The sequence below is a fragment of the Dermacentor albipictus genome, chromosome 1 (genome assembly GCF_038994185.2).
Source record: "Dermacentor albipictus isolate Rhodes 1998 colony chromosome 1, USDA_Dalb.pri_finalv2, whole genome shotgun sequence".
Lineage (NCBI taxonomy): Eukaryota > Metazoa > Arthropoda > Arachnida > Ixodida > Ixodidae > Dermacentor > Dermacentor albipictus.
In genome coordinates, this window is record NC_091821.1 from 397,554,496 (window position 1) to 397,582,009 (window position 27,514).

The 27,514-nt window shown below is 48.2% G+C and overlaps 1 protein-coding gene across 1 annotated transcript in view; it reads left to right on the forward strand.

Moving 5' to 3' along the window:
• Positions 1–268: 268 nt before the first annotated feature.
• Positions 269–27,514, forward strand: part of LOC135921323 (phospholipid-transporting ATPase ABCA3-like) — a 40,500-nt gene continuing 13,254 nt past the window's right edge. The window contains exons 1-5 of the mRNA XM_065455659.1: positions 269–423; positions 2,904–3,148; positions 6,733–7,196; positions 22,108–22,655; positions 23,675–25,972. Of these exons, the coding sequence (XP_065311731.1) occupies positions 2,909–3,148; positions 6,733–7,196; positions 22,108–22,655; positions 23,675–25,972 (3,550 nt within the window). The 5' untranslated portion in view covers positions 269–423; positions 2,904–2,908. The remainder of the gene's footprint in view (positions 424–2,903; positions 3,149–6,732; positions 7,197–22,107; positions 22,656–23,674; positions 25,973–27,514) is intronic.

Genomic DNA, 27,514 nt, shown 5'->3' on the forward strand with positions numbered 1-27,514 from the left:
TAAACGAATGCCCTGCTAAATTCCTTTATTTTTGTTTTTACTCTTAACTTATTTATTACTCATGCAATATGACCTTCCTGATCTTATTTACGAGGTAATTCTGTGCTATTCAATGCTATTTCAATAGCTATTAGAAGATTTATGCTCCATAATAATTTCGAATAATCCACCCATTTCTAGGCCAATCCCCCATCGTGGGTAGGAGCCACACGCATCACAGGCTACAACAACAACAACAACAACAACAACAACAACAACAACAATAGCTGCGTGCTGTGAGATTCTCGCGCTGCCCGGGGAAGCGCGTTGCCCGTGCGAACGTGGTCAGGTTCCACGGACGGGCCTCGGCTCGCGCTGAACGACCCCGGGCAGCGCCGGCTCCACCTTCGCTGCGTTCTGACGTCCGGCCCCCAAACCTAGAAGGTACTCTTGCTGTGTCTTTGTAGTTGAGTTGAAGTTTGCCATCCTGCAGCTCTGTTTCGAAATTTTCCTTCTTCGTGACTTAAGCGGCGTTACGCGATCTCTCTTCTTCAGTGCGTTACTGAAGCCGCCATGGTTGATGTTAGGCTTCAAGCTACGTGCTGCTTTGTTCGCCTGTACGGGTATGCGAGTGACCCTTATCGGTCTCCGCCATTGTGCAGTCGCGATCGATTTGAAGGTGATCGCTCGAGCGGCGACCAAAACTAGGAGCAGCGCCACGTTACGTCATCACCATCGGTCGAGAGGGAAACATCAGATAGCTCCCCTCTCTTTCTTTTGGTGTTCCCTGGAAAGCTGTAACTCCCGTCACCGTTCATGGCATAACCTGCGAATTGATTTCGATTGTGTTATGAGCTTTTGCACAGAGGCGTCATTGTTAGCCAAGATATGCATGAGGAAGCGACGCACACAGATCATTGCCATGAAAGGGGAACAAACACAAAAAATGTGGCGAGTTGGTCTTGGGGGTGATGGTTGCAGCCTGGAAGAGCATAATAGGGGAAGAAGGCAGCGCAATTTTTATCTTCGCAGTTCCGAAATCGGCCGCTATGCTGCTTGGAAGGCCCGCCAGCCGCTGCTCGCGCGATCACCTTCAAATTGATCGCGACTGTGTTTATCCAAGCGAGGGCGTGTGGGAATTTGCGCTTGGTCTGGGCACAGCGTAAATGATATGGAGTTCCCCTATTTATTTATGTTGTAGATATGCAGCGGGGTTAGCCCTACAGCATACTTGCCGGCCATTCCTTGATGCGTGTTTGGCTTCCACGCCTTATCATTTCTACATAAGCGTAATACGGTCACTGACACGACTGTTTCGAGTCTCTCCGATTTTCTCAGTGTGCTTTATAGCCTGCCATGGTGAGCTTTATTACCCAGTCTTACCGATATTTCATTTCGTGTTTCAGTTTTCGGCAGCATAAATGAATGCGAGTTTGCTTATTCGGTACATTTGCAACATCGTATGGGCTAGGGAATGCGAAATCTGGTACTCTACTGGTAATGCTTACACTCGTAACGCTAATGCATGGAGCGACAAAGCACATCCTCACTGGCATTCCCACATTAGCTATTTAATGCATGTTCAGTATTACAGATTAACGTTCATTGACGACCCCCCCCCCCCTCTCACACACACTTGTTCGGCGTTCGCGACAGTTAATTTCCACGAAAGACGTGTGTTCAGTGACAGGACTGTTGTAGCTTCGACGGGGCGGCCGGACGGAAGGGTTACGGCATGAGGCCTAAACGGCCGGGGCGCGCAGCGCCGCAAGAAAGGAGCCGGACTGCTCCAGTTGGGGAGCAGACAAAGAATGGAACCTTTATTTCTGAGGAGGCAACTTACAGGAAGCACTTATAGCGTTTGGCGCTGAGTGGCGCCCTGATGAGAAAACCCAAAACCGAAACCAGAAGTTACGGATACCACAAGGACCAACTTTATTCCTTTGCCAAAGGGGGGTGGGGGGGGGGGGGTGGAGATCAGTAATCTTCGGATTTGTGTTAGTACCAAGAAGGTCGGACATGTCTATTCGTGCTTCATTCCAGCGTAGCATTAACTTAAGCTAATTCGTTTATTCAGTGCACTTAGACATCGAAGAGTTGAATGAAGGCGAAATTTGCATGTTGTAAGTGGTATTGTTTGTGATTATAACAACGCACACAGTGGCAACGTGCGTTTCTTTCATTTGCATTACCTATAGTAAGTGTGGCTGGCAGAATAACGGGAAATCCCCAAGTAACATTGGACTGCATTTCTTTCTCGGAGAACGTTCTCGTGAGCAGCGCTTCATGATGAAAAGTTATCCTTTAATTTATAATCACTCCATCCCACTGCTTAGCGCTCGCGCTCGGCACTCTACCCTTGGTTACCATCTATCGATCTCGCCCCTGACGGCAGTGAACGGTGATACGCAGGGACTGCGAGATCGAGTTTACAAGCGTGTCTATCGTCAATATTCGGAACTGTTCTCTTTCATTTCTTTTGGTGCAGCTCAACCTTTGTCTGTGATCACAGGTAGTACTACAAGCTCCTTTTAGAGGAGCAAGTGCTTTTACAGAGTTGAAAATTCCAATTTTTCGAAAGAACAGTCTGGCGCACGAAGGGGCGAAAGTTCAATCAGATTGAGCATAAGCGGGCAAGACACACTCCAACGCGAAGTACCAGAACTGTCCAATACTAGCACTATCAAGTTAAAAAAGGGGCAAGCATACAGTTATTCCCACCGAAGTAGGCGACCGGCAGTACACTACGAATGACCAGTGCAATGATAACTGCTACAGAAGAAACCAGAATAAACACAAGTAAACAAGAGATCTTGACACCTATTCGTATGCGGTGAATCCCCACGAAAGCAGACGCCGCAGGCACGGAAGGCAAATAAGAAGAGAGAGAGAGTGTCGTAATCGCGTTTCTATATCTCTCGCAGGCACCATGGGCGTGTTAGCCCAGATCTCCGCCATCATCTGGAAGGACGTGTACGTGCAGCTCATCAAGCGGCACTACTTCATCGCGCTGGCAGAGATCTTCCTCGTGGTGCTCTCGTTCACGAGCATCGAGAACGACCGGCCCATCCTGCTGCCGGCCAAGTGCCCCAAGCTGCCCTGCCTCCGCTTGACCGAGCCCACCGTGTACGAGGAACGCAACCTGAGTGGATTCCGCGCGCCGCAGCTGGTGAGCGCGCCATTGGAACGTGAGCGAGGTTATAGCTAAGCAAGGGACGGAAGGCTTGCTTTGAAGCAGGCCTTACGGCTAACTAATAGAGCTTGAGCAGGAATGTAAAAACTGTCGGTGTGTTTCTTTTAAATGCAAAGCTTCCTTTGAATACGGCTTCGACTTTCCCGGCATATACTGACGCTGTCCTGCACGCCGCGTCGGGGAGGTGGTTGAGAGCGCGTAGAATCTATATGCCAGTAGCGCGGGAGAAGGGATTGGGGGCGTCAGAAGGCGGGCCGCGGTTTGGGTCTCTTCAACAAGCTATGGAAAGAAGAATGATGGGTGTAACGTTAAGGGGGGATAAGAAGAGAGCAGGTCGGGTGAGGGAACAAACGCGAGTTAGTGACATCTTAGTTGAAATCAAGAAAAAGAAACGGACATGAGCAGAGCATGTAATGAGGAGGGAAGATAACCGATGGTCATTAAGAGTTACAGACTGGATTCCAAAAGAAGGGAAGCGTAGCAGGGGGAGACAGAAAGTTAGGAGGGTGGAGGAGATTAAGAAGTTTGCAGGCACAACATGGCCACAATTAGCACATGACCGGGGTAGTTGGAGAAGTATGGGAGAGGCCTTTGCCCTGCAGTGGGCGTAGCCAGGATGATGATGATGATGAATAAAAAGAACATAAATAAGAATGAATAATGTGAAAATCAGTTCTGGTTTATCACGCGGGGCCGAAATTTGCCCTTTTGAAAGAAAAAAAGTGGCTTTCGTGCAAAATTTCGAAGCAATGTTTCCAACGAAGTAGCCATACAATCTTCACACCAGGCCGCCGATACCGTCACCAGACTAGTGACTTAGCAGCCTCCAACCCCATTAACACTATTAAAACCTATCAACACACAACAGAATTAACAAGCTGAACGTACTAACGCGTCAAATCAAGCCGTGCCACACAGCGAAAATTTTAATCACTGACATTTAGAGGACTGCCCGCTGTACATACTTTGGCTACTACTGAATATCGCCACAATTGCAGACCCATTGAAAAAAATGTCGCAGTTTCGCCCGAAAGGCGAATCAACCACTTCGATAGAAAATTAGTAGACAGCTATAAGAAGTAATGATAGTAGGTTTATTGGCCCTATAAACTTGTAAACATTCGCTTACTAACTAAACAAACAAGCATGGTGTCACGCGTGCACAAGCAATTGGGACGATGTTTCAAAATTACTAGGCGGTCTTTTCTAACCGGGAAAAGTGTCGCCGCAGATCTCGGAAACAGTAAAAAAAGAAATGAGGTAATGCTCAGAAACGTAGCACTACCTTGTGAATCATTAAAAGAAAGAAAAAAAAGGACAGAATCAAAACAAGAGCATATGCATCCGCTTTCTTTGTAGCACGACTAGTTGTTATTCCCCGTAAAGCGGTAAATTGAATCGCAGCGTTAGTAAACACACATTTGTGGGGAAAAAAACCGCCGCCTGTATGAAGAAGAGTATATCACCTAGTAGGTCTATCACCAGTCCACTCCTCCTGTCGAAGCCATTGGGCCTTCCAGGCCGGATTGCTGCGCTGTTGCCATGGCGACTCTCTGCCTTTCTCCCTCCTTCTATCTCCGTCACTCCCATATCCTTCCCCCCTGCTGGCGCTTAGCCGTGGTCCCGCAAGGGTTGCAGAAGATAGTGCCAGCCTTTCCTCCTTTCCCTACAAGAACCACTTCTCTCTCTTAGTTACCCAGAGAGAACTACTAAGCCTCCCAAACCACGAAACAATTTCTCGTATACCAGCCATTAAAACAACATAAAACATGGTTCAAGATGACGATCTTCAAGGACGTGATGTCGTATAGCACAGTGGCTAAGCACGCTCAGGAAGTATTCAGGTATCAAACAGCACACAGGGTACCCAGGCAGAACAATCGTTGGCATTCTGCAAAATTATGACAAACACGAAGAACATAACACATGAAGAATACATGAAACACCAGAGACGCAGGTTTTCTCATGCGAAAGGTTAACCCAGGAGAAAGAAAAAACTGATAAAAAAATTTTCAGTCTGGTTTAGGGCACCGATCCCGCGAGAAGTCATACTTCGAATGGAAAAGACAATGGAAAGTACTCTCTACGAAAGAGAAGCTCCGTAGAGAGAAGTTCCGTATTTCATCAAACAAAAAATGCCCGAACTGCCCCCCAAAAGAAACAACTAGTCATGCACTGTTAAAGTGCAGTTCAGCCCGTCCAGTATGGAAGATGGCGCAATGAACATTTAAACTCGAAGATTAAATACTTAAGTAAGCTTCGCATACTTAATCACAAAGGAGCAACGTTCTCCGCCACGAAAAAAAATTTTGGGAAAGAGAATATTAGAAATGGACGGCGAAGTGTCCTTTTTAAAGCGCTGGTAGACAGGATTTTTTCAAAGTAAAGGAAGGTAACCTAGAAATGCCGGTGACACCATACTGAGCAAAACAGAAATCACACAGAATAAATAGGAAAAAGAAGAATAGATAAACTTGCTATTTAAACACGGCGATACAGATCTTGAATATACTTGTGTAATGTTGTAGACGAGTGCATGTGATTAAATATATATTGGCAATACAGATACGGCGATACATATATTGAATATAGTTGTATAATGTTGTAGACAAATGCATGTGGTTAAAATATATCGGCAAAAATAACCAATTTGTAATGTGTCGGCAACATAGTTATTATCTAGCAGATTGGGTTATTATGTGTAACGGTCGGAAAGAATTTAAGAAATATCTAGGTTGACGACATGAGACAACGTTCATTAAACTTCCAAATGGAACGCAGTCTGGTTGAACGCAGCCTGCATTGGGAGCCGTCACTAAAACCAGACAGCCATGGCCACGCTTGTATGTAAAGAGCACCAAGTGCTGCTCCTTTCGAGCGGTGCCGTGAGCCAACAGACAGACTTCTAAGGGTGTCGGAACTTGTGTACAACTTCGCTATCTTAGATGTATAAGTTGTCAGATTCGCATACATCTGTGAAGTATTTTTCTTCTTTGTTACCTTGATACACCAGCTTGTATGCATGCGACGCATTACATAGCCGTACAACTTAAACATGTTGATTTCGGTTGGAATGGCATTTCCCTGCGTTTTCTCTCCGCCCCTATGGTCTTGTGCATAACACGCTTAAGTTGCGCATCGGGACAATGCTTCCTTTGGAAGGGAGGCAAATGCGGTTTTTGTCGTGTGGCAAGGACGATGACAATAAAAAAGGAATAAGTTTGTATGTAAAAAAAAAAACATAATGAAGAAGAGGAAGTCAATAGCGCGCGGTATTAAAAGACCGTCCTGGTTATTCTTGTTTATCAGTGTTTTCGATCCCCGAGCTTTCGACGTCGCGACAATGCATTCACATCACGCGTGCAGCTTTTCAACCCTTCAGTCGGTGCGCGGAGCTCAGTTTTATTTAAGGGCTTTTTGTTGTTCTTTCGGCCCCAGTACATAGGTTGGTATACGGGCGAAACAAAGTTGCCAATAAAACGGCCAGATACACTGCCAAGCCCTGGGGTGCTTGCATCATTTCATTTTGCCGAACTCGCGCGCTTGTTGCGCCTTCGCAGATTATCTACCAGCCGAACACATCTCACGCGAGAGAGCTTATGGCGGAGGCGTTTCCCTCCGAGCCTCCTAAGGTCGTCGGCTACCCAGACGACGAGTCCTTGTTACGCGTCTTCAAGCGCGTCACGCCCGTGCCCAAGCGGGGGCCCGAGCAGCGCGTCGTGGCTATCCAGCTGCTGTCGTTCGACGAGAATAAGCGCTTGCTACCCAGCGGCTACCCTCAGGACCTGACGTTCATCCAGAGCATGTACGACAACCAAAACTACCTGTCGCAACGCTTCAAGGGAATCTCTTCGTTCGAGCCGCTGCCGACACCAGTCACGCAGCGAGAGTCTCTGGCCTTCTGCCAAATGTCCCTGGCAAAGGGACACCTTTCTGTGCTACGGAAGCAGCTCAACTCGCCTCAACCGGAGTACACCTTCTCGACAAGCAGACTCCCCGACGGTCCTCTCCCCATGGACGCAAAGTGAGCGTCCCGATACGCTGCTATGCATGGCCGCTGCGCTTTGAAGAAAATAGAGACGTTTAGCTTGTACGCTAATCCGGTAAACGGGAGCGGTTTGGGCGGGTTACCGGATGGTCGGGGCGTAAACGTGAGCGGTGAAGCCGCCTGGTGTTGTAGAGCTCAACCAGACAAACGCATAGCTAAAACTGCAGTAACTCACCATATCCTGCTTCGCCACTCGCGCAAATTTTTGGCAGCGGCGTAATGGTGAACACAATTACGCCACTGTCGAATATTTACCCCAGCAGCTAAGCAGAATACAGTAATTAGCTCTGTGGTTGTGTGGTTGAGCTTTCCGCCACCAGCTGGCGCCACCGATCTGGCCGCTCACCTTTACGCCCCCGCTAAACCGGAAAACCGCCCGCGCTTTCGCGGATACCGGACACGCTAAAAGTCCCCAATATCTATATTTTTAAATATCGTCTACAAGCGTTTAGCGTATGCTAGCCGGCGACTGTCGTGGGAGCTCAGTGATGTGGCCTCTGAGGTCGTCCTTCGTTGCTATCTCGGAGGCTACGCTTATTGCCGATGACTTCCAGCGGCTGAGCATGAGGTGGCGGGCTTTATTTCCGATCGCTATTGGGGGCGAGTTTCAACACTGGAAAAGCTGACGCCACCGTCGGCATGACGTGGCATGAGGGATCACGTGGGCACAGCGGCCGCGTCGGCTGCTTCGGAAGCGCCGAAGCGAGCTGAGAGCGAAAGTTTTTTTAAGTTCCACCTGCGCTGCGGTTCGGATTAAGTGGTGAGGCTTTCCCCCCCTTTGGTGTCTGCTTGACAATATTTGAAAGCACTATAATAGGGAGTGGCTGCCTTTGGAGGCGTGCAGCATGGTAGGCTACTGCTCGGTGCCGCAGGCCCGGACCTATACGCCACGGAGCCCAGTGTCAGCCATATATTCGCACGTAGCCGCATGACAAGAAGCTGCGTGAAGCTTGGTTCGCGAAGCTTAGAACCGGCAAACAGCCATCGGCTACAACTCTGGTATGCAGCAGGCAAAGACGCGAGGAAGTTTCTTCTACGGCACTGGGACTGCGATGTACAGTGATTAGCAGAAAACGCGCCCTGACACGCTCGCCCCCGCCCGCTGCCCGGCTAAAGTCACCATGGTTTGGTCTAGGAACTTGTTGATGATAGGTACTGGCAAGTCCACAGGAATGAAAATGGAGCGGTAAGAAGCACATTAAAAACAGGTACGGCACATGGTCATGTTTGTGTTATGAATTAACGCATTGAATTACGAAAAAAAAAAGCAGCGGGAAATAGCACACTGAAAATACCGATAGACATACAGTGCGAAGCATCTTGAGAAATAATATTGTAATTTAGAAAAGAAATATTGAATCGTCGTGACGGCACATCGCAGTCGCCATAGGAGTCGAAGTCTCTAACGAAATTATTTTTGAACAGCTCTGACAGCGTCCACGCCACAAGGGTTGCTTGTGTACTGTAAAATGCTCATATTTTGCGCCCCAAAGCTCACGGCACGGTGCGAAAACGCACTCGCAGCGAAAGCGAAACATTGTACGCGGACATGCACGCAGACGCGCAGTCGGTCGCTGCGAAACCGTGCGATCGCTGCATTGAGGCTTCATTCTGTTATGCTCCATTTGGTTATACAGACAGCCCACTATAAGAACATATTTTACATAGTTTTCTCTCAGCGTTTGCTTATACCATTCATGCAAGGAGCCGGTTCGGGAGACTACATCGCCGCGACCACGCGCAGTGGTGTTCACTGTACGTATCGGTAAAGATATAGCGCCTGTAAACGATTCTGTGCTTTCAGTTTTTCCAACATTATTTCGACAGTAAAAAAACTTTCCTCGTTTTGAAAGTACGTAGAGAAATGTCCAGGAGGGCTGGGACGTGGTGTTTTTATTGAGCCTCGTAAGCCAAACCTATGAGGAGCGCGCCACGTGATCCTTCACACTACGCATGGGAGGCGCTTCCGACAGATGGCGACTCCTTAAGTCCTCGCCCCACGCTTAGAGTGCGCTAGAAATAGAGTATGGCCAACGCGGCAGGTCCGCGTGCGGCCTTTGCGGCGAGCAGCCGAACCGCTGCGCTGCGGTGGCGTAACCGAGGTGCTGCCCAGCGTTTTGGTGCTGCCTGCGCTCGGGTTATTGCGCGGGAAGCAGCGGCCGTCGGCTACGCGCTGTAATCTTCTTCGCTTTCAGTTGGTACGCGTGCCACTTGCAGGCTATTTATTTTTGGTGGTGCAGCGCCACATGGTGCTTAAACATTCGTTACACGTTGTGTTAGTGCTCTGACAGCGAGATAGTGCAAGAACGATGTGCCAGACGGCAGCATGCGAGGGACCGGTTACGTACGACCTGACCACGCAGAGGAACTTGAAGAGGCTCTGAACCACTTTTTATCGAAGTGGAGAAGTACATTTAAAGTGAAAATAGGCAATTTGAGAACCACTTTACCGCAAAAAGTACTTCAATGCGTTCAGCAGGAGCGGAGTTATCGGCATTCAAACACCGCCTCTGCTGCGCTCCCCTTCCTCCTCCAATGCCTTGCACCGCGAAGGCTACGGCGGAGACGTCACCGTGGCGCGCAGTTCAAATTTCCGATTTGGTGCCTATGCCGCGCTAAACGTAAGCCAAACGCGGCGGTCCTCAGAGAGCCGTAGTGCGCTTAGCCACTGGACTCGTGGCGGCACCTCGCGGCGGCCGCGTTGTAGCCGAGCGCAGCGACCAATAGCAGCCGCGTATTGGAGTGTGCTTTATGACGAAATAAAGCACACAGAAAAGAGCGAGGATCATGAGGTTTTCGAAACGAGAGCGTTTGAGAGAAAGGTGACTTCGCGCTCCGCTTGCGAGCTCCACGGACCGCGTGCGAGAGCAGAACTTGGCTGAGATGTTCACAACAGTGTATGCTACCCGCGGACTATGTTATTTCGACAAGCCCGAGGGGTGGTTCAGGGCTCCTAAAAAAAAAGAAAAAAAACCTCGCAAGAAGAGCAAAAAATAAAAAAAAAGCTATTCGTGCAGTCTTTAGAACAGAACTGGTTACGCGCAGTGATGGCTCTACTCACCGCCTTTACGTTTTACGTCACGGTCTTCTGTGCTGTGTTGCTATATAGAAGCAGAGTACGATTTTATACGAAACCTGTTAGCTCGTGGCCAGCAGCGTTTGAAGCAAAGCAGACAGAAAGCGTCCGCATAATTAAGGGAAACGAGAGAAAGAGATACCGTGGCGCGGTGAGCAAGTAATGTCATTTGACTTTGGGTTGGAGACTGCGTGCGGTAAAGAGTTTCGTCGGGTCCACACGAAGCTCGGAATAAATGCGAACTAAATGTAGAAAGGAAACTTAAATGGCAGACAAACGCACTTACTAACACTACAGGTACACTATAACAAGAACCTTAATTGGTGATACTGAAATGAACATATATTTGGAAATATATATGGCAGCATTCTTGCCTTACATGCTAAACTGCCAAAGGAAAATACGCTAACATAAGCGCTAGCGCCGAACATGCGATTTCAAGCACTCGGAAATAAACTGGCCACGGATAAAGCCCAGACCATCAAAAATATATGTACTATAAATAGAGAAGGCTCTTCGCTGCACCGGGTTCGATAAACTTATAAAACGAGAAAACGCATAAGCGTAATGAACATGTAGAGCCTTTGCAAGAACAAGCGTGTTCGTCCCAAGTCCTGACAGCGGCATGTCGCTCCCACAGATCTCCTGGCTCTGGAATATTTACCGCGGGAGAATATGAATATGTGGTTCTCAGAGGGTTCGAGCTCTGCGGATACTGCAGGAGGCCGACTGGTCATTCCGAAGTCACCTGGGGCTAATCGTGCAACGTCATCCTCGTTTACGCGTATACAAAGGCTGCACGTCAAAGAGACATGTTAATAAGACGTGCATGGGACTGCTTAACTATAATGATTGTAATAGATTGAGCAAGTTTCCACTGCAACAAAAAACATCCGAGTCTCACGTGCAGCGGCTCAACTTCGGATATTTCGCAGATTCGCGGTGCTTCAGCGTGAGCCGGTTCAGGGACTTCGCAAGTAATTGCCTACGTGTAGTCGCGCAAAAATCGAATCATTTTCTCAGCAGTTAGCGAGTGAGCGCCAACAGGGAGGAGGACCCGCTTTTTCTTCACGCTTTTTCTGACGAGCGCAGTAGATCACGCTTTCAGCTCAAGACTGAATAGCTTGTGAAAAAGGTTGGCCCGTGCGATTGAACGGTGCATCACATCACGTACGTAGCACACGCGCACCTTCCCCCCCCCTCCCTCCGCCCCCTCCCCCTAGTTTCCATGAGGCCGAAGACAGGAAACGAAATGAACGGGAGACTAATATACTGAGCCTTACCTCTTTCTGCCCGTACACCTTTCCTCCTCATTACTCCCTCGCAAAAACGTCCATCATCGAAGGTAGGATGTTCATAAAATCATTGTATGGCTTTAGGAACCGCAATTTGCAGTGCACTTATGGCTTCCCCGCAACTTAGATGGCGCATACTTAAAGCCAGTAACTTTGCTAATTGCCGAAGTAAAGTCGTTCATAAACAAATAAACAACAAATGTGACATGACTGAACCTTGTGGGGCACCTGCTGTGACCGGTTGCCTACTACTAATACCTTCCTTACTGCCCATAACCACCTGCGACCTGCCATACAAATAATAAGCGGACCATCATAAAAAGGCCCTCTGAAGACCAAAACACAACATTTTCCAGCAAAATTTCGTGTTTTACAGTTCCAAAAGATTTTGTGATACCGAGAAAGAAAACACAACAGGTTATTTTCAAACGATGAGGACATTTCAACGCAATACTCTCCTAAGAATGAAACGGCACTTCTATTAAGGCCGATCCACACGACGGACCAAGTTTGCGGGCCGCTCGGTCACGTGATGCGACGTCACGGCCCGCCGCGGTCCGGTCCGGCGCAGAGCACATCCACACGGCGGACCGCCACAGCAGACGGCAGAGCAGACCAACCAGCTGCACTCTCGGCCAGAGTGTTATCATTGTTATCATTCCGGCTCGAGTCCCACAAAGCCGGGAACTGCTCAACGAGGTATACAAAATGAAAAAACCTCCTTGTCACTCCAAGAGGGCACGAGGTTTAATAAATATATTTGTTGCACGCACGTGTAGGCGGAACGGCGAACATCTAACGACTGGCTTGACTGGCTTTTGCTGAGCCAAAAACTGGATTGGATTTGGCTGAAGACACTCTGTTGCCGGACAACATTCGTTGGCTATGCCAAAATCGCTGCGGTTTGCATGCGGTCCGCCGCCAAAACGGAAGCGGGAAAAGCCTCGGCGATTTGTTGGACCGCGAGGGCCGCAGTCTTGCGCGGGCCAACGGCGGTACGCACGAACTGGTGACGTCCTATCACGTGATGCGTGGACCGCGGTCCAAAAGAGCAATTTGGTCCGTCGTGTGGATCGGCCTTTAGCAACAGATCCAAATTACTTCACTGTGAGAACTGAAAGGTTTCCGTAAAAAGGATGCCATGCATTAAAGTAGAAGCCTTTCTCAAATTTGGGACAGCATGAGCACAATAGAAATGGGCCTGTAATTTTCGACATTATCACTTTGACCTCCTCTATGTAGCGGCTTCACAGTTGCGGTCTTTGATGTTGCCGGAATGAATGCGGTAGTTAGAAAAAACATGCAACATAAAGGGCAATATGTCAGCTAGTCCATCAAAATTTATTCGCAGCGTACGAGACGGATGATCCGCCTCTTGCCGACTGCTTACTAAGTGAAAAACTATAAGTTATCCACCTCAGGTCTACTTTTGATAGCGTAGGCAAAAAAGCAGAAGCCGCTACAGATTGCTCGAACAATATCAGCAGCGCTACTGACATCGTGGGCGAAAAAACATGAGGATTTAATGTCCTTTAACCAAGTCGTCTCTATTCACGATAATTTACCAACTGTTCTGTTTACTTCGTACGATCCAGCGAGCATACGTAAATAAATTGAGCATCATTTACTTCCAGTTAAGCCTGTTTAACATGCAAGCGGCAACCGTCGCGGGAGCCAATCCCCTCTCCCATAACCCGTTTTTCGAGGGGCGATGAGGCGAGCGAAATGTTTGCAAAACTTCGCGAGCAGTGACAGCGGCGAGCAGTAACGCGAGGAGCACGTGGCAGGCGTGGTGTCGTCGCGCAGAGGATCTTGCGCGCTCGAACTAGCAACACTTTTGTAGGTGACGACAACCAGTGAATTGAATTTTTTTTTTTTGACGTGCCAAAACCACGATTTGACACGCTGTAGCGGGGGGACTCGAGATTAATTTTGACCATCTAGGGGATCTCCTACGTGCCCCCATTGCGCGGGACCGCGGGCGTTTTTGCCTTTCGCCGCCATCGAAATGAAGCCGCCGCGGCCGGGATTTCATCCCGCGACCTCGTGCGTAGCAGCGCGACGCCATTGATTTAGCAGCGCGCTAAATAAGGTGTGCGCGTTATCTTTACCTTATTTTTTTATGTGTGTGCGTGTCGCCCCAAGAGGGCAGAGATACAGAGGACGAAACGGCTCTCCATGTTTGTCGTCCGCGGTGCACTGAGCTGTTTTTCGTCTGTTTCATTGTATGTATAGGGGTGAGTGCTCAAGCTTTGGTTTTGCGCTTCTGCGACTAAAACCTAGCCCAGGTGTACTAGAAGAACCGAGAAGCTCCTGCCCTTCTGCTCGAACATCTTGAGGAGAAAAGGGGACGAGTGTTTCGATAGAAGCCAACAAAGCCTAGTTCGCATGTTTGTGGCACGGGCGGCACCCGGAATGCCTGGCGGCCTTCGGGAACGAGAGCCGCAGACAGACCCATTTTGTATCGTTTCACTTCAAGTTTTGATGCTATCCTATTCGGCCGCATAGTTTTAAAGGCCTGTAATTGATCGAGGCTTTTAGAAAAGGAACTGGAACAGAAGTTACCATGGGTAATAATGACAGCATTTTTACACAAACAAGTGACGAACTGAAGCGGCTCTTGGAGAACAACTAAATCTGCATCTCACACGCGTTGCATGAAACATGAATGAGTGAACCGTACAGTCGCTTGCGCGTGAAACAGGCTTTAGGAAGGCAATATGAAAGCGCAGAAGGCGATCTTGTGAAGCTCAACAAAAGCCTCAATGAAAAAAAAAACACGTCAGCATGATCTCTATAGATGATTGCTTTACGCATATCTGCTACGTTTCGTTGGTCGTCCGCGTCGTCTCGCTGTTTTCTATCATACGGTGTGTCATGTTTCACATTTGTCATGCCACAGCTTACTCGTTATAGGGCTTCACTCGCAAAGAATACGCGCGCAATGAATGACTGCAATAGACGCATGAGTGCGGACTACTTCAAGGGCAAATATTCAGTCGTGGAAAGAACGGCTAAAATTCCAGGCATTGACAACACACAAAGGCGTACTTTTTGCGGCGAGTCACTGAAGCGTTATTTGCTGTGACGTGAAAGCTAAGAGCAGCGGCATTGTCGCATTAAGGGTTAATAGCGACAAAAGAAAATAATAATCGAGCTCTTACCAAACGCCCGCCGCTTCCAGAGCGGAGACGGCCCTCGGGTCTCGCACAGCAATGCGTCTGGTGGCCGCTCACCGAAAGAAGCCACAGGCTGCCTCATGTATCGGTGCGCCGTTTTGTCCACTCGCCCAGCACCATCTAGAAAACTCTACCCACTGTTAAGCTTGAGCGTGCGTGTGCATAAACGCTCCCTACCGATCACAGTGGCGCATTCTCGCTATAGGTTTACCTGAGTCCGTTCCAGTGCGGTCGAGTCGTCATGTCGGAGCGACACCCGCCGTGGTTGCTCAGTGGCTATGGTGTTAGGCTGCTGAGCACGAGGTCGCGGGATCGAATCCCGGCCATGGCGGCCGCATTTCGATGGAGGTGAAAACACCCGTGTACTTAGATTTAGGTGCACGTTAAAGATCCCCAGGTGGTCGAAATTTCCGGAGTCCTCCACTACGGCGTGCCTCATAATCAGAAAGTGGTTTTGGCACGTTAAACCCCATGATTTTTTTATGTCGGAGCGAAAACTGTTCATGTAAACGTTCATGTAAATGTTGATGAAAACGGGTTCATGTTGGGGTTCATGTAAACGTTAGTCGGTGAAGCTAAGCGACCGACGAGGCAAGTTCTGTCTACCTGTCTACAAGGGGTATAGCTTGACTCGCCGAACCTGCTTAGCAAGATGCATGTAAACATGGCTGGGTTGGCATGGGTCGTGTCGACGTTAGACTCGACCAACTTGCGTTAATCACGTAAACGAAGCTTCCAATGGGGGTGGAATGCAATAACCCTAGTGTACCATACATTGGACGACAAGTTAAGGAGCCCCAGGTGGTCGAAATTTGGCTAGGCGGCCCGCTTTGGCGCCTCTGACAGACGTTGCTTGCTTTGGGGTATGAGACACTGCCACTCAGTACCTTACTTCGTTGGCAACGACTATAGAGCACTCAAGCACTGTCCTCGCTGCTCGTGCTCAGTCTGCACTCCATTGTACGCGGGGCCGCTAAATTGGGACCAGCATTGAAATTTTTTGGGAATCCGTGTGGCGAAGTCACAATTTCGCCTTGCGCAGGTGCAAGCTGCTTGCAAAAAAAAAAAAAACACACACACACCAACAAAAGAAGCTGAAACTTTTGTTTCCGTTTCCTATGCGGCGCTTTCCATCTGCTCTCACAAGTGCGATTTTGCTATATTTTGCACGGTGCTACGTGGAACACAAGATGGATATTAGGTCGCGATCATGGCACATTCTGGAGAAAGGTATACAAATGTCAGGGCACTAAGAGCATTACTTCATGTTTGAAAGTTTCAGGCATGGTGCGCGGTCGCAGGCGCTGCACAAAAGAAACAAACAGTACGTGGCGCTGACCCATAGCAGTAGCTTGTTTGCGATAGAGGAGGCAGTGGGGAGGCCCGCACTAATTTTGAATAGATAAGGCTCTGCCTGTCACACTTTGTGTTTTTCCAGTGCTCATCAGTCCCTGCTGAGCTTTTTTTTCGCGTATACGTTCAGTGAGCTTTCATGCCACATGACTGTTGTTTTTTTCACCCGTATTTCGGCACTTGGTAACAATTCACACGGACGGGCGGACCTGCCACACTTGCAATGGCCATGGCTGGCCTTCAAAATATACTTCGTCCCGGTAATATGTTGTTTTTCGCGTGTTGGTTCAACGGAACATGTAGAAACTGGATATTCCTTTTCGCCTTCTGATTCAGAATTTAGAAGCCCTTCATAACTACCTTCGTCTGTCGAAACGCAGAGGGACCTGCCACACTGGTTTGCCATAGCAGCCCTGCCAAGAAAGCAGGTCGCTCTAACAGAAGCTCAGACGCTTGCAACGTTTGCTTTACCTGTAGCCAGAAAATTACCTTTCATGTTTTGTTGTGTGTTTACATGGTTGGATGGCACAACAGGTGCGCAGTTTTTTTTTTTTTGGTACGAGTGATTTTTAGAGAGTCGCAGCGAAAAGGTTAACGTACACTCACATCTACGTGTACGAGAGGGTAACTGAAAACAAGACCTGCTTATTGCAGCTGCAACGTGATATGGAGAGACCAACATTCCCATCATCAACCATTACACGCCAAAAGCTTGATATTCGTCGGTGCTCGCACTTACCTTCTCCCTTTTGAATGTAACGGCTGCAATTCTTGAGTTCCGTGGGGGCATGCTACAGACGGATCCATTATTTTGTAAGTAAAACAAAACTACGCAGAATAAATGCAATTTGGTATTTCATACCGATGACATGTGCCACGACATACCCAAGGGACAAAAAGTAATAAAATAAAAATAAAACAATAAAACGGGTGACTATCGAGGGGCACGTTTCAGCTGACATTAGCCTGTGTGACCATTCGCTTTTTTGTTTGCACAGCACACCACAATGCACACCACACTGCACAAGGGGGAAAAACGAATTAAGATGAATTTCGGGGCTTTGGGTGCAAACAACCAAGATCCGATATAAAGTACACTGCGGTCGGAGGCTTGGGATTAATTTTGGCCGCGTGCGGTTATTTACCGGGCAACTAAATCTAACCCACTAGAATGTAGCCACCGTGGTCACGAATGAACCTGCGGTATCGGGCTCAGCAGCGCAACCCCGAAGTCATTGAGCTACGGCGACGGGTAGTAGCAGTTCATCAGTTACGCGCAGAAAAACGGTTGCTTTTAAAGCAGGTTGTTGGAAAGCTTTCTGAGTAGTAACCACAAACAACGGCTTCTGGCAGAGGTTGTCAGTGGTGACAAAGTAATTTCGGGTAGATGTTAGTGTAAAGTCGTGCCATTTGTTAGCACTGAAAGACTTGGCTTTGCTTGACGGCTAACACGAAGGAGCTAGCAACAAATCAAAATCCAGATTTGGACGAGTTCGTGTATTCATAAGGTCTTCCAAGACCAGTTACCATCCGTCCGCCCGCACCCGTCCCGCCTTTTTGCGTTCGTTGCCCCGACCGTTTCGCGCTGCGTCCAGAAAGCCTGCTAGCAGAAAGTCGTACGCTCACTCATTCACGCCTTATTGATAAACTCTGGTAGTAATCGGCGTCACGGAAATGGTTAGAGCACAGCACTGTTGTTCTTGAGCGCTTGAAATTCTTTCGATTCCCAGCAGCCTCCCACTTAGCTTGAAACTTCTTGTCTTGCGGGGAGTAATGGAATATCGTCGCGGCCGCTGGTGTTCGTGCAACCGTAAACTGCACAGAACGCCGGCATGATCGGCCCACCACTTCAATTGATGCTGTGCACGTCAACTACCACTCTACATACACACAAACAAAGGAAGGCATGCTCGAGCGAGGCAAATTATGACGGCACACACACAGAAACAAGCGCGGTCAGGCACGGTCGCGGAGACTTCGAAGGAGCGGAACACCAGTGCTGACGTCACTAAGGCGTGGTTTCCGGTCTCCGCTCGCATCGTCAGCGTCAGCAGCAGCGCGCGGCGCTCGACGGGGGGCGGAGCGACAGCGCAATTTTGGCCGGTGATTACGTCGTTCCTAAGTAAAAAATATGGCCCAAAATTTTACGTGCATGGCTTATAAGGTTCCCGCATCCGTACATGAGCATCTTATTGATTTCGGCACACTCTTCAGCTTCCCTTTACCAAGATGTACATTCCACTTGAATGCGCTCGTAGCGGGTCAATAGTAGAGCATTGCAGTACGTACACGCATCTTTGCGTTCCAAGTATCATCATCATCATCATCATCATCATCATCATCATCATCATCATCATCATCATCATCAGCCTAGTTACGCCCACTGCAGGGCAAAGGCCTCTCCCATACTTCTCCAACTACCCCGGTCATGTACTAATTGTGGCCATGTTGTCCCTGCAAACGTCTTAATGTCATACGCCCACCTAACTTTCTGCCGCCCCCTGCTACGCTTCCCTTCTCTTGGAATCCAGTCCGTAACCCTTAGTGACCATCGGTTATCTTCCCTCCTCATTACATGTCCGGCCCATGCCCATTTCTTTTTCTTGATTTCAACTAAGATGTCGTTTACCCGCGTTTGTTGCCTCACCCAATCTGCTCTTTTCTTATCTCTTAACGTTACATCCATTATTCTTCTTTCCATAGCTCGTTGCGTCGTCCTCAATTTCAGCAGAACCCTTTTCGTAAGCCTCCAGGTTTCTGCCCCATATTTGATTACTGGTAACACACAGCTGTTATACACTTTCCTTTTGAGGGATAGTGGCAACCTGCTGTTCATGATTTGAGAATGCCTGCCAAACGCACCCCAGCCCATTCTTACTCTTCTGATTATTTCAGTCTCATGATCCGGATCCGTGGTCACTACCTGCCCTAAGTAGATGTGTCCCCTTACCACTTCCATGCTTCGCTACCTATCGTAAACTGCTGTTCTCTTCAGAGACTGTTAAACAATACTTTAGTTTTCTGCAGATTAATTTTCAGACCCACCCTTCTGCTTTGCCTCTCCAGGTCAGTGAGCATGCATTGCAATTGATCTCCTGAGTAACTAAGCAAGGCAATATCATCAGCGAATCGCAAGTTGCTAAGGTATTCTCCATCAACTTTTATGCCCAACTCTTCCCACTCCAGGCCTCTGAACACCGCCTGTAAACATGCTGTGAATAGCATTGGAGATATCGTATCTCCCTGTCTGACGCCTTTCTTTATAGGGATTTTGTTGCTTTCTTTGTGGAGGACTATGGTGGCTGTGGAGCCGCTATAGATATCTTCCAGTATTTTTACATATGGCTCATCTACACCCTGATTCCGTAATGCCTCCATGACTGCTGAGGTTTCGACAGAATCAAACGCTTTCTCGTAATCAATGAAAGCTATATATAAGGGTTGGTTATATTCTGCACATTTCTGTATCACTTGATTGATAGTGTGAATATTGTCTATTGTTGAGTAGCCTTTACGGAATCCTGCCTGGTCCTTTGGTTGACAAAAGTCTAAGGTGTTCCTGATTCTATTTGCGATTACCTTAGTAAATACTTTGTAGGCAACGGACAGTAAGCTGATCGGTCTATAATTTTTCAAGTCATTGTCGTCCCCTTTCTTATGGATTAGGATAATGTTAGCGTTCTTCCAAGATTCCGGTACGCTCGAGGTTATGAGGCATTGCGTATACAGGGTGGCCAGTTTCTCTAGAACAATCTGACCACCATCCTTCAACAAATCTGCTGTTACCTGATCCTCCCCAGCTGCCTTCCCCCTTTGCATAGCTCCTAAGGCTTTCTTTACTTCTTCTGGCGTTACCTGTGGGATTTCGAATTCTTCTAGGCTATTCTCTCTTCCACTATCGTCGTGGGTGCCACTGGTACTGTATAAATCTCTATAGAACTCCTCAGCCACTTGAACTATCTCATCCATATTAGTAACGATATTGCCGGCTTTGTCTCTTAACGAACACATCTGATTCTTGCCTATTCCTAGTTTCTTCTTCACTGTTTTTAGGCTTCCTCCGTTCCTGAGAGCCTGTTCAATTCTATCCATACTATAGTTCCTGATGTCCGCTGTCTTACGCTTGTTGATTAACTTAGAAAGTTCTGCCAGTTCTATTCTAGCTGTAGGGTTAGAGGCTTTCATACATTGGCGTTTCTTGATCAGATCTTTCGTCTCCAGCGATAGCTTACTGGTTTCCTGTCTAACGGCGTTACCACCGACTTCCATTGCGCACTCCTTAATGATGCTCATGAGATTGTCGTTCATTGCTTCAACACTAAGGTCCTCTTCCTGAGTTAAAGCCGAATACCTGTTCTGTAGCTTGATCCGGAATTCGTCTAGTTTCCCTCTTGCCGCTAACTCATTGATTGGCTTCTTGTGTACCAGTTTCTTCCATTCCCTCCTCAAGTCTAGGCTAATTCGAGTTCTTACCATCCTATGGTCACTGCAGCGTACCTTGCCGAGCACGTCTACATCTTGTATGATGCCAGGGTTCGCGCAGAGTATGAAGTCGATTTCATTGCTAGTCTCACCATTCGGGCTCCTCCACGTCCACTTTCGGCTAACCCGCTTGCGGAAAAAGGTATTCATTATCCGCATATTATTCTGTTCTGCAAACTCTACTAATAATTCTGCTCTGCTATTCCTAGAGCCTATGCCATATTCCCCCACTGACTTGTCTCCAGCCTGCTTCTTGCCTACCCTGACATTGAAGTCGCCCATCAGTATAGTGTATTTAGTTTTCACTCTACCCATCGCCGATTCCACGTCTTCATAAAAGCTTTCGACTTCCTGGTCATCATGACTGCATGTAGGGGCACAGACTTGTACCAGCTTCAATTTGTACCTCTCATTAAGTTTCACAACAAGACCTGCCACCCTCTCGTTAATGCTAGAGAATTCCTGTATGTTACCAGCTATTTCCTTATTAATCAGGAATCGGACTCCTAGTTCTCGTCTCTCCGCTAAGCCCCGGTAACACAGTACATGCCCGCTTTTTAGAACTGTATATGCTTCTTTTGTCCTCCTAACCTCACTGAGCCCTATTATATCCCATTTACTACCCTCTAATTCCTCCAATAACACTGCTATACTCGCCTCACTAGATAGCGTTCTAACGTTAAACGTTGCCAGGTTCACATTCCAATGGCGGCCTGTCCGGAGCCAGGTATTCTTAGCACCCTCTGCAGCGTCACAGATCTGACCGCCGCCGTGGTCAGTTGCTTCGCGGCTGCTGGGGACTGAGGGCAGGGGTTTGATTGTTATATTCATATAGGAGGTTGCGGCCAAGTACTGCACCAGGGTGGCCAATCCTGCTCTGGTGAGAGAGTGCGTTACCGGTTCTGGTCACCGGGATCAGGCCGCACTCCAGGCCTGTTTGTGCAATTTTCTGAACACACGGTTTTCTTTTTTGTATTTTCCGGTGGAGAATTACGCGGCACAGGATTTGAATCACGGTCCTCTTGCACTGGGGACGGATACTCTACCGTCCCCGCAGTAGTTAAATCGTTAGAACGTTAGAACGTTAAAACGTATAGAGCTATTTAAAAGTGAAAACGCTTCAGGGCCGCTATCACATGGCTCAGAATTAGTCCAAGAACGACCCTTCATTACGTGCATTTGGTTCGGCGATTGAACATTATAGTTTTTCACTTAAGTGTTTTATTTATATTTTATTCTATCATGGGGGCAATTGCTTAGGATGCTTAATATCTGTTAAAGATACTTCTGTCAGACTTTCATGTTTTGTTGGAAAGTCAGTGCACCTGTCTTACACGACTGGGCAACTCTTCGTCATTGATAAAACTTAAAAGACACGATATAAGAAATTCCAACCAATCTATGACGCCGGACCCCAACCGGGGTGCTGTGCGCTCCCGTAACGTTTAAAGGTTTCCTACGGAACTGAATCGTGTCATATGCCGTTTCACTGCGCATTGCAGGAGTGGCTACAGCTTAACCGCACTCCGCGCCGGTCTCGGCTACATGGTCCCCTTCTGCACGCTAGTGGCCCGGCTCGTCGAGGAGAACCAGAGCGGTATGCGCGAGAAACTGCGCCTCGTTGGACTGAACAACGCAGTCTATTGGCTCGGACATTTCCTGGCCTCGTTGTTCATAGGCATGGTCGCTGTCCTTTGTAACATGATCCACATGTTGTTTGCTCCGAACTGGCACAGCGACTTTCACATCACGTACCTCATGGGAATCGACAAGCTGGTGGTCTTCATCACCTTCTTCATATTCACGCTGCTGTACATGCTGAATGCGATGTTTATATCCCTATTCTTCACCAATGCGACGGCGGCTGTGGTGTTCGCGATGGCTTACTGGCTAGGAATATATCTTGTGCCCTGGTTCGCGTTGGAGAAGCTGGAGGGCTATGCCGCCGACTACATTAGCCTGGGACGCATGTCAAAGCTGCTGACGTCGGTGTCGCCCTGTATGGGTCTTCACTGGTGCTTCAGAATTCTCGGATGCGCCGTGATTACCGGTGAGTGACTTCTGTACAAGCCTAATAAAATGTAACTTCACCGCCTCGGACAACTTGCTCTATTATCACGTGGTAGCCGCCCGTGCTGGAGGCGTGTCATCAGCCCCGATCTCCACTCGTAAATTTCAGGTTTCTTTTTGAAATATTTGCTCACTGTAAAGGTCGTTATCGACCTTGTGTTCGTTTGACATTGTCATGTTTGGAATTTTTCCTTGTATCCACTACACATAAGGAAGGCGAAAGGCGGCTACCACAATTTTAGTAATAGCAGCGACTTTCTTTTTATGGTGTAGTCAAGGTTTATTTTTTCCATTGTTGGACCACGCGCAATTTGATATTCGTGTCAATAGCCAAATAGTCTCAAATATTGAAAGTGGTTGCGCGTTGGCGATCTTGATAAGGTTCTTAATGCCCCCTGCATTTGATCCCCTGACCAATTCATTCATTCATTTATTTGTTTAATCATGGATATGGCATGTCTTGGTGCACGGATCGCATTAACTAGTTTCATTGCTTGACGTGCAGCGAATGTTCGGCGCACGGCCAATTTTGGAGTTCGCCTCCTATAGAATGCGGCTCGCGGTGTTTCTGACATTGAACCATCTGATCACATGAACAGGAACGGAACGACATAGCCATGGGACAAAATATTTGGCGTTAAAATTGCTCCGAGACCACGCCAAGGCGTAGCGGTGGCTCGTGCCGTACCATGCATGACTATCAGTTCACGCGTGCGGTTTATAAGCACGCTCTAGACCCCGAAATTTCTACTTCCTATAGGTTTAGACTCTTCAGGTAATACTACGGCTATCGAGAAATAAAGGTCAAGGGAAAACAGATTACACTCCCCGTGCGAGCATGTTTCTAGGTCACAACAGTCGATGCACTCGTGGAGTAATTCAACCCGGCTTTAAAAATTCCTTATTAAAGAGCCGGTACCTCAGTTTTGTGCTGCCTAAAACTGGCAAATGCAGCGTGCTCAAAAATGTTTCATCGGCTTTCATTTCGTCTGTTTTCAGGCGAAGATTACACCTTTCAAATGGTGAACAAAGAAGTTCTGGGCCTCGACAACGTCAAGATGATCGAAATTTGGATCGTGATGTTGGCGCTCACTGTTTCCGTAGCCATCATGATTTGGTACTTCAGTCGCGTGCTTACATGGGCTCTAGGCGTACCGCTGGAGCCATGGTTTCCCTTCACAATCAAGTATTGGCTACCGGGCGCCCAGGGGAGCGTGGAGGTGTTCGAACCAAAAGAACCGGATGGTTTCCGCTTCCAGAAATACCCGCCGAATGATGCATCTGTGACAGTGAGCCAGCTTGAGTACGAGCGCAAGGACAAGCATATTCTGCGCGACACAAATTTCAAAGCTTACCACGGTGAGATATTGGGCATCGTTGCCCCAAATGGAGCGGGTAAAACGAGTCTCTGCAATCTGCTGACCGGCTACTCGCTTCCGAGTGCGGGCCAAGTGATGGTCCTCGGTTACGACATGATGCTGCAGACGAATCTAGCAAGGCGGCACATTGCTTACGTCCAGCAGCGCGACGTGCTCTTTGCGGAACTCACTGTTTTCGAGCACCTTCTGTTTTTCGGCTCCATGAAAGACGAGTCATGGGCCGTGCTAGACAAGCAGATCGCTCAAGTGCAAGAAATGCTCCAGCTAGAACCAATCATAAACGTCCAGTGCAATAGGCTGGACAGGTCTCAAAAGAAAATCCTGAGTCTTGCCGTCGCACTTGTCACCTGTCCAAAGGTTTTGATTATGGACGAAGTCATGGTCAAAATGTACCCCGCGACGAGAAAGGTAGCCTGGAACGCACTGATTGCCCTGAAGAGCACCATGTGCATCATTGCTGCCACGGCAAACGTGTACGAAGTCGACACGCGAGCCGACAGGCTCACTGTGTTTGGCTACGCAGCCCACAAGTGCTACGGCACCACATCCTTCATACAGAGGCGTTACGGCTGGGGATACACCGTGAAAATAGTCAAAAGCCCACAGTTTCGCGCACGTGACGTCCTGGCTGCCGTTCGTCAGATAATACCGGAGGCTCACGTGCTCCAAGACCAAAGAGCTTTTGCCGCAATTGGCCTGGGACAACACATGGACTACACGCCTGTGGCATCAGTGCTCAATAGAATCGAGGCTGAGCACAGGTCGTTCGGCATAACCTCTTTCACAATTAGCGTCGTCACGATGGAAGACATCTTTTTCCGCATCGTACTCGAAATGGACTCTGGTGACTATCAGTACAAGGCGAACATGGAAAAGGCGATGGGCATAGAGGTGAAGAAGACTGCTGCCACCGATGACCACGGGGAATATACCATGGCCAATCTTACCGTTGATACAGAAGACCTGGGCGGCATTGTCGAAGGTGGCGAGAAGTATGAGTCGTCCATCGAAATTCAGCAGCATGTCAAGGCAGTTTATGACCTTAAGCCTTCAAAGCCCACTTGGGTTCAGCTGTTTATGGCCATGATAATCAAGCGTCGTCAATACACCTGGCAAACACTGGCGCTGCCCATGTTTTGCTTCATTGTGCCCACGGTTATTCTCATACTACGCGGTGAGCTCGAGACCATCGCCGGTCCGCGTGTGGCGGTCGAGTTCTCTGCCGACAACTTCATCTACGACCTCCGCAGCTTCGAAAAATCTGACCAAGTTTTTGTGGCCTACGACAATGACTCTAAGGCAGTGGCAGAAAGCAGCTTCGAAAAGTACGTCCGGTCTCACAAGTTTCCCGTAAAGAAGGTGCCGAACATCGAAAAGTTCTTGGAGGGCGAGAAGACAGCCCGCATCGACAAAGTAAAGTACGTCTTTGGAGCCGAATTCGCCTCCCACAAGACCGAGCCGACTACGCGCAAGGCCGTGGCCTGGTTTAGTGGCGACGCGTACCACTCACAGTCGTTGTCGCTCAACGTCATTTCCACGGTGCTGCTGCGCACAGTGACCAACGACAGCAAAAGCGAAGTACTTGCCGTGCTGCGACCGGTGAAAAAGGGCAAGAAATTAATCGCTTCTCGGCGCCTGAAAAACGCAAAGCATGCGGAGACCCTCGGGGACATCATATCTTCGAGGCTGACCAATTTTCTTTTGCTCCCGGCTGGCATTTCAGTGGCCACGGCCAGCTTCATTTTCTTCCCAATAGACGACCGCGTGAGCAACTCTAAGCGCATGCAGTATGTGTCCGGTGTGTCGCCACTGGTTTACTGGCTGGCTAACTATGTTTGGGACATGTTCATGGCAATGGTGGGGCTGATGTGTATGCTGTTCCCTGGCTTCCTCTTCTACCAGCACTTCGGCAATTACGGTAAGTCATCTGGGTGGCATTGTTTCTTCTTTGCTGCTCCCAGAAAGGTACCGCGCGTAGAATTAAGACCGCGTTCATTGTAAGCAGCGCGCAAGCGGATGATCAACGAAGAACGAGTGGGACAGCGCTCATCAGCCGTGTTCTTTCTTAGCCGTCGTCTTCGATTTGCGCACTGCTTACGATGTGTCACTTGCAATTTGCCCGCTTCACTGCGCTGCTGAAGATTATCTCGTCAAAGGTTACTTTGTTGTTTTGAACGACAGTAATTCATTGATTGGTTTGCTAGCAATGGCCGAGCTGCAGGCGCCTTCGACTATATCAGCTCTGAAACATAGGACATTTTCTTAGCACCGTATGCTCGCATTTGCACAATAGTTTCCTTTGGTAGAGAGGCCTTTCTTTTACGTCTGGTGTTTATACGGCAGCGAGACGTTAACAACAAATTACTGGGAACCTAGCAGTATACCTGATGTTTTATTTATACTTTCAGTGCTACGATGTTGTTCTTATGAAGTGTACGTTTCGATTGCGCATTCAGATACGAATTGGCAATGAATGCGGAATCATCATGTCTGCATGATGATGATGTTGATGATGATGTAGACATCATGTAGACATTCCGCGCCACGGTTCCCGAAGGGCAGAGACTGCCGTGCAAATATTATTACAGGGAAGTTTCCCCTGTAGTATTTCAGCAACCATGCGATTCATGGACATAGGACATATATCTTCCAATTGTTTCGCAGGCTGTCATTAAAAATGCAGATTGGAACTTTTTATTCTGCGCGCCTTAATGCTTGTTTGTTCTTGCTTGTTCTGCTCAAATGCTTTGTTTTGCTTTGTTCTTGCTCAAATGTCGCATCAATATTACATTTTGTGATACCGATGTCACGCAGGGCACTTTCGATCGCAATCGCACCCGATCGGAATAAAAAGTTTAACGACGAGTTACAAGAGAGTAAACGAAGCCGGTTATTAGAATATCTTACAAAGAAATTAAAGTAAGAAATTGAACATAGTAAGATTATTCAAATTGGAGCACAAAAAGCAAAATATGCGTGTCGGCTAAACTCGCTGTTCTGGAAGCGCACGCAAGCAACCGTGCCACGTTTTAATCAAGTTAGTCAAACATGGTTATAACAAACATTTCAAATTTCGTAAATTTCTTCCTGCAGCCCAAATTGGGTATGAACACCAGAGGCGCTATAAGATCTAGCTCTTCTATTCTGACTTCATTCCAGTCTCCTGACGTCAAAATTACTTAACCGCCGGCGCAAGCACGGGCAGTGACTCGTAAGACTGTTTCAATACAGCAATGACACGCTATTCTCGTTTATGTAGGTGATGACTTTTGTTTTGTTTCAACGTGAATGAAACTACCTACAGCGATATGTTTCCTTCATATAATTGGCTGCGGAGAGACAAGGAGCTCAGAGATGGCGGCTTTGGTGTGGCCGAGCTCACGCAGTGAAAGTAGATAACCGAACGAGGAGAGTGGTACCGGTGTCTCCGATTGGACAAAAATTTATTATCCGCTAAAAT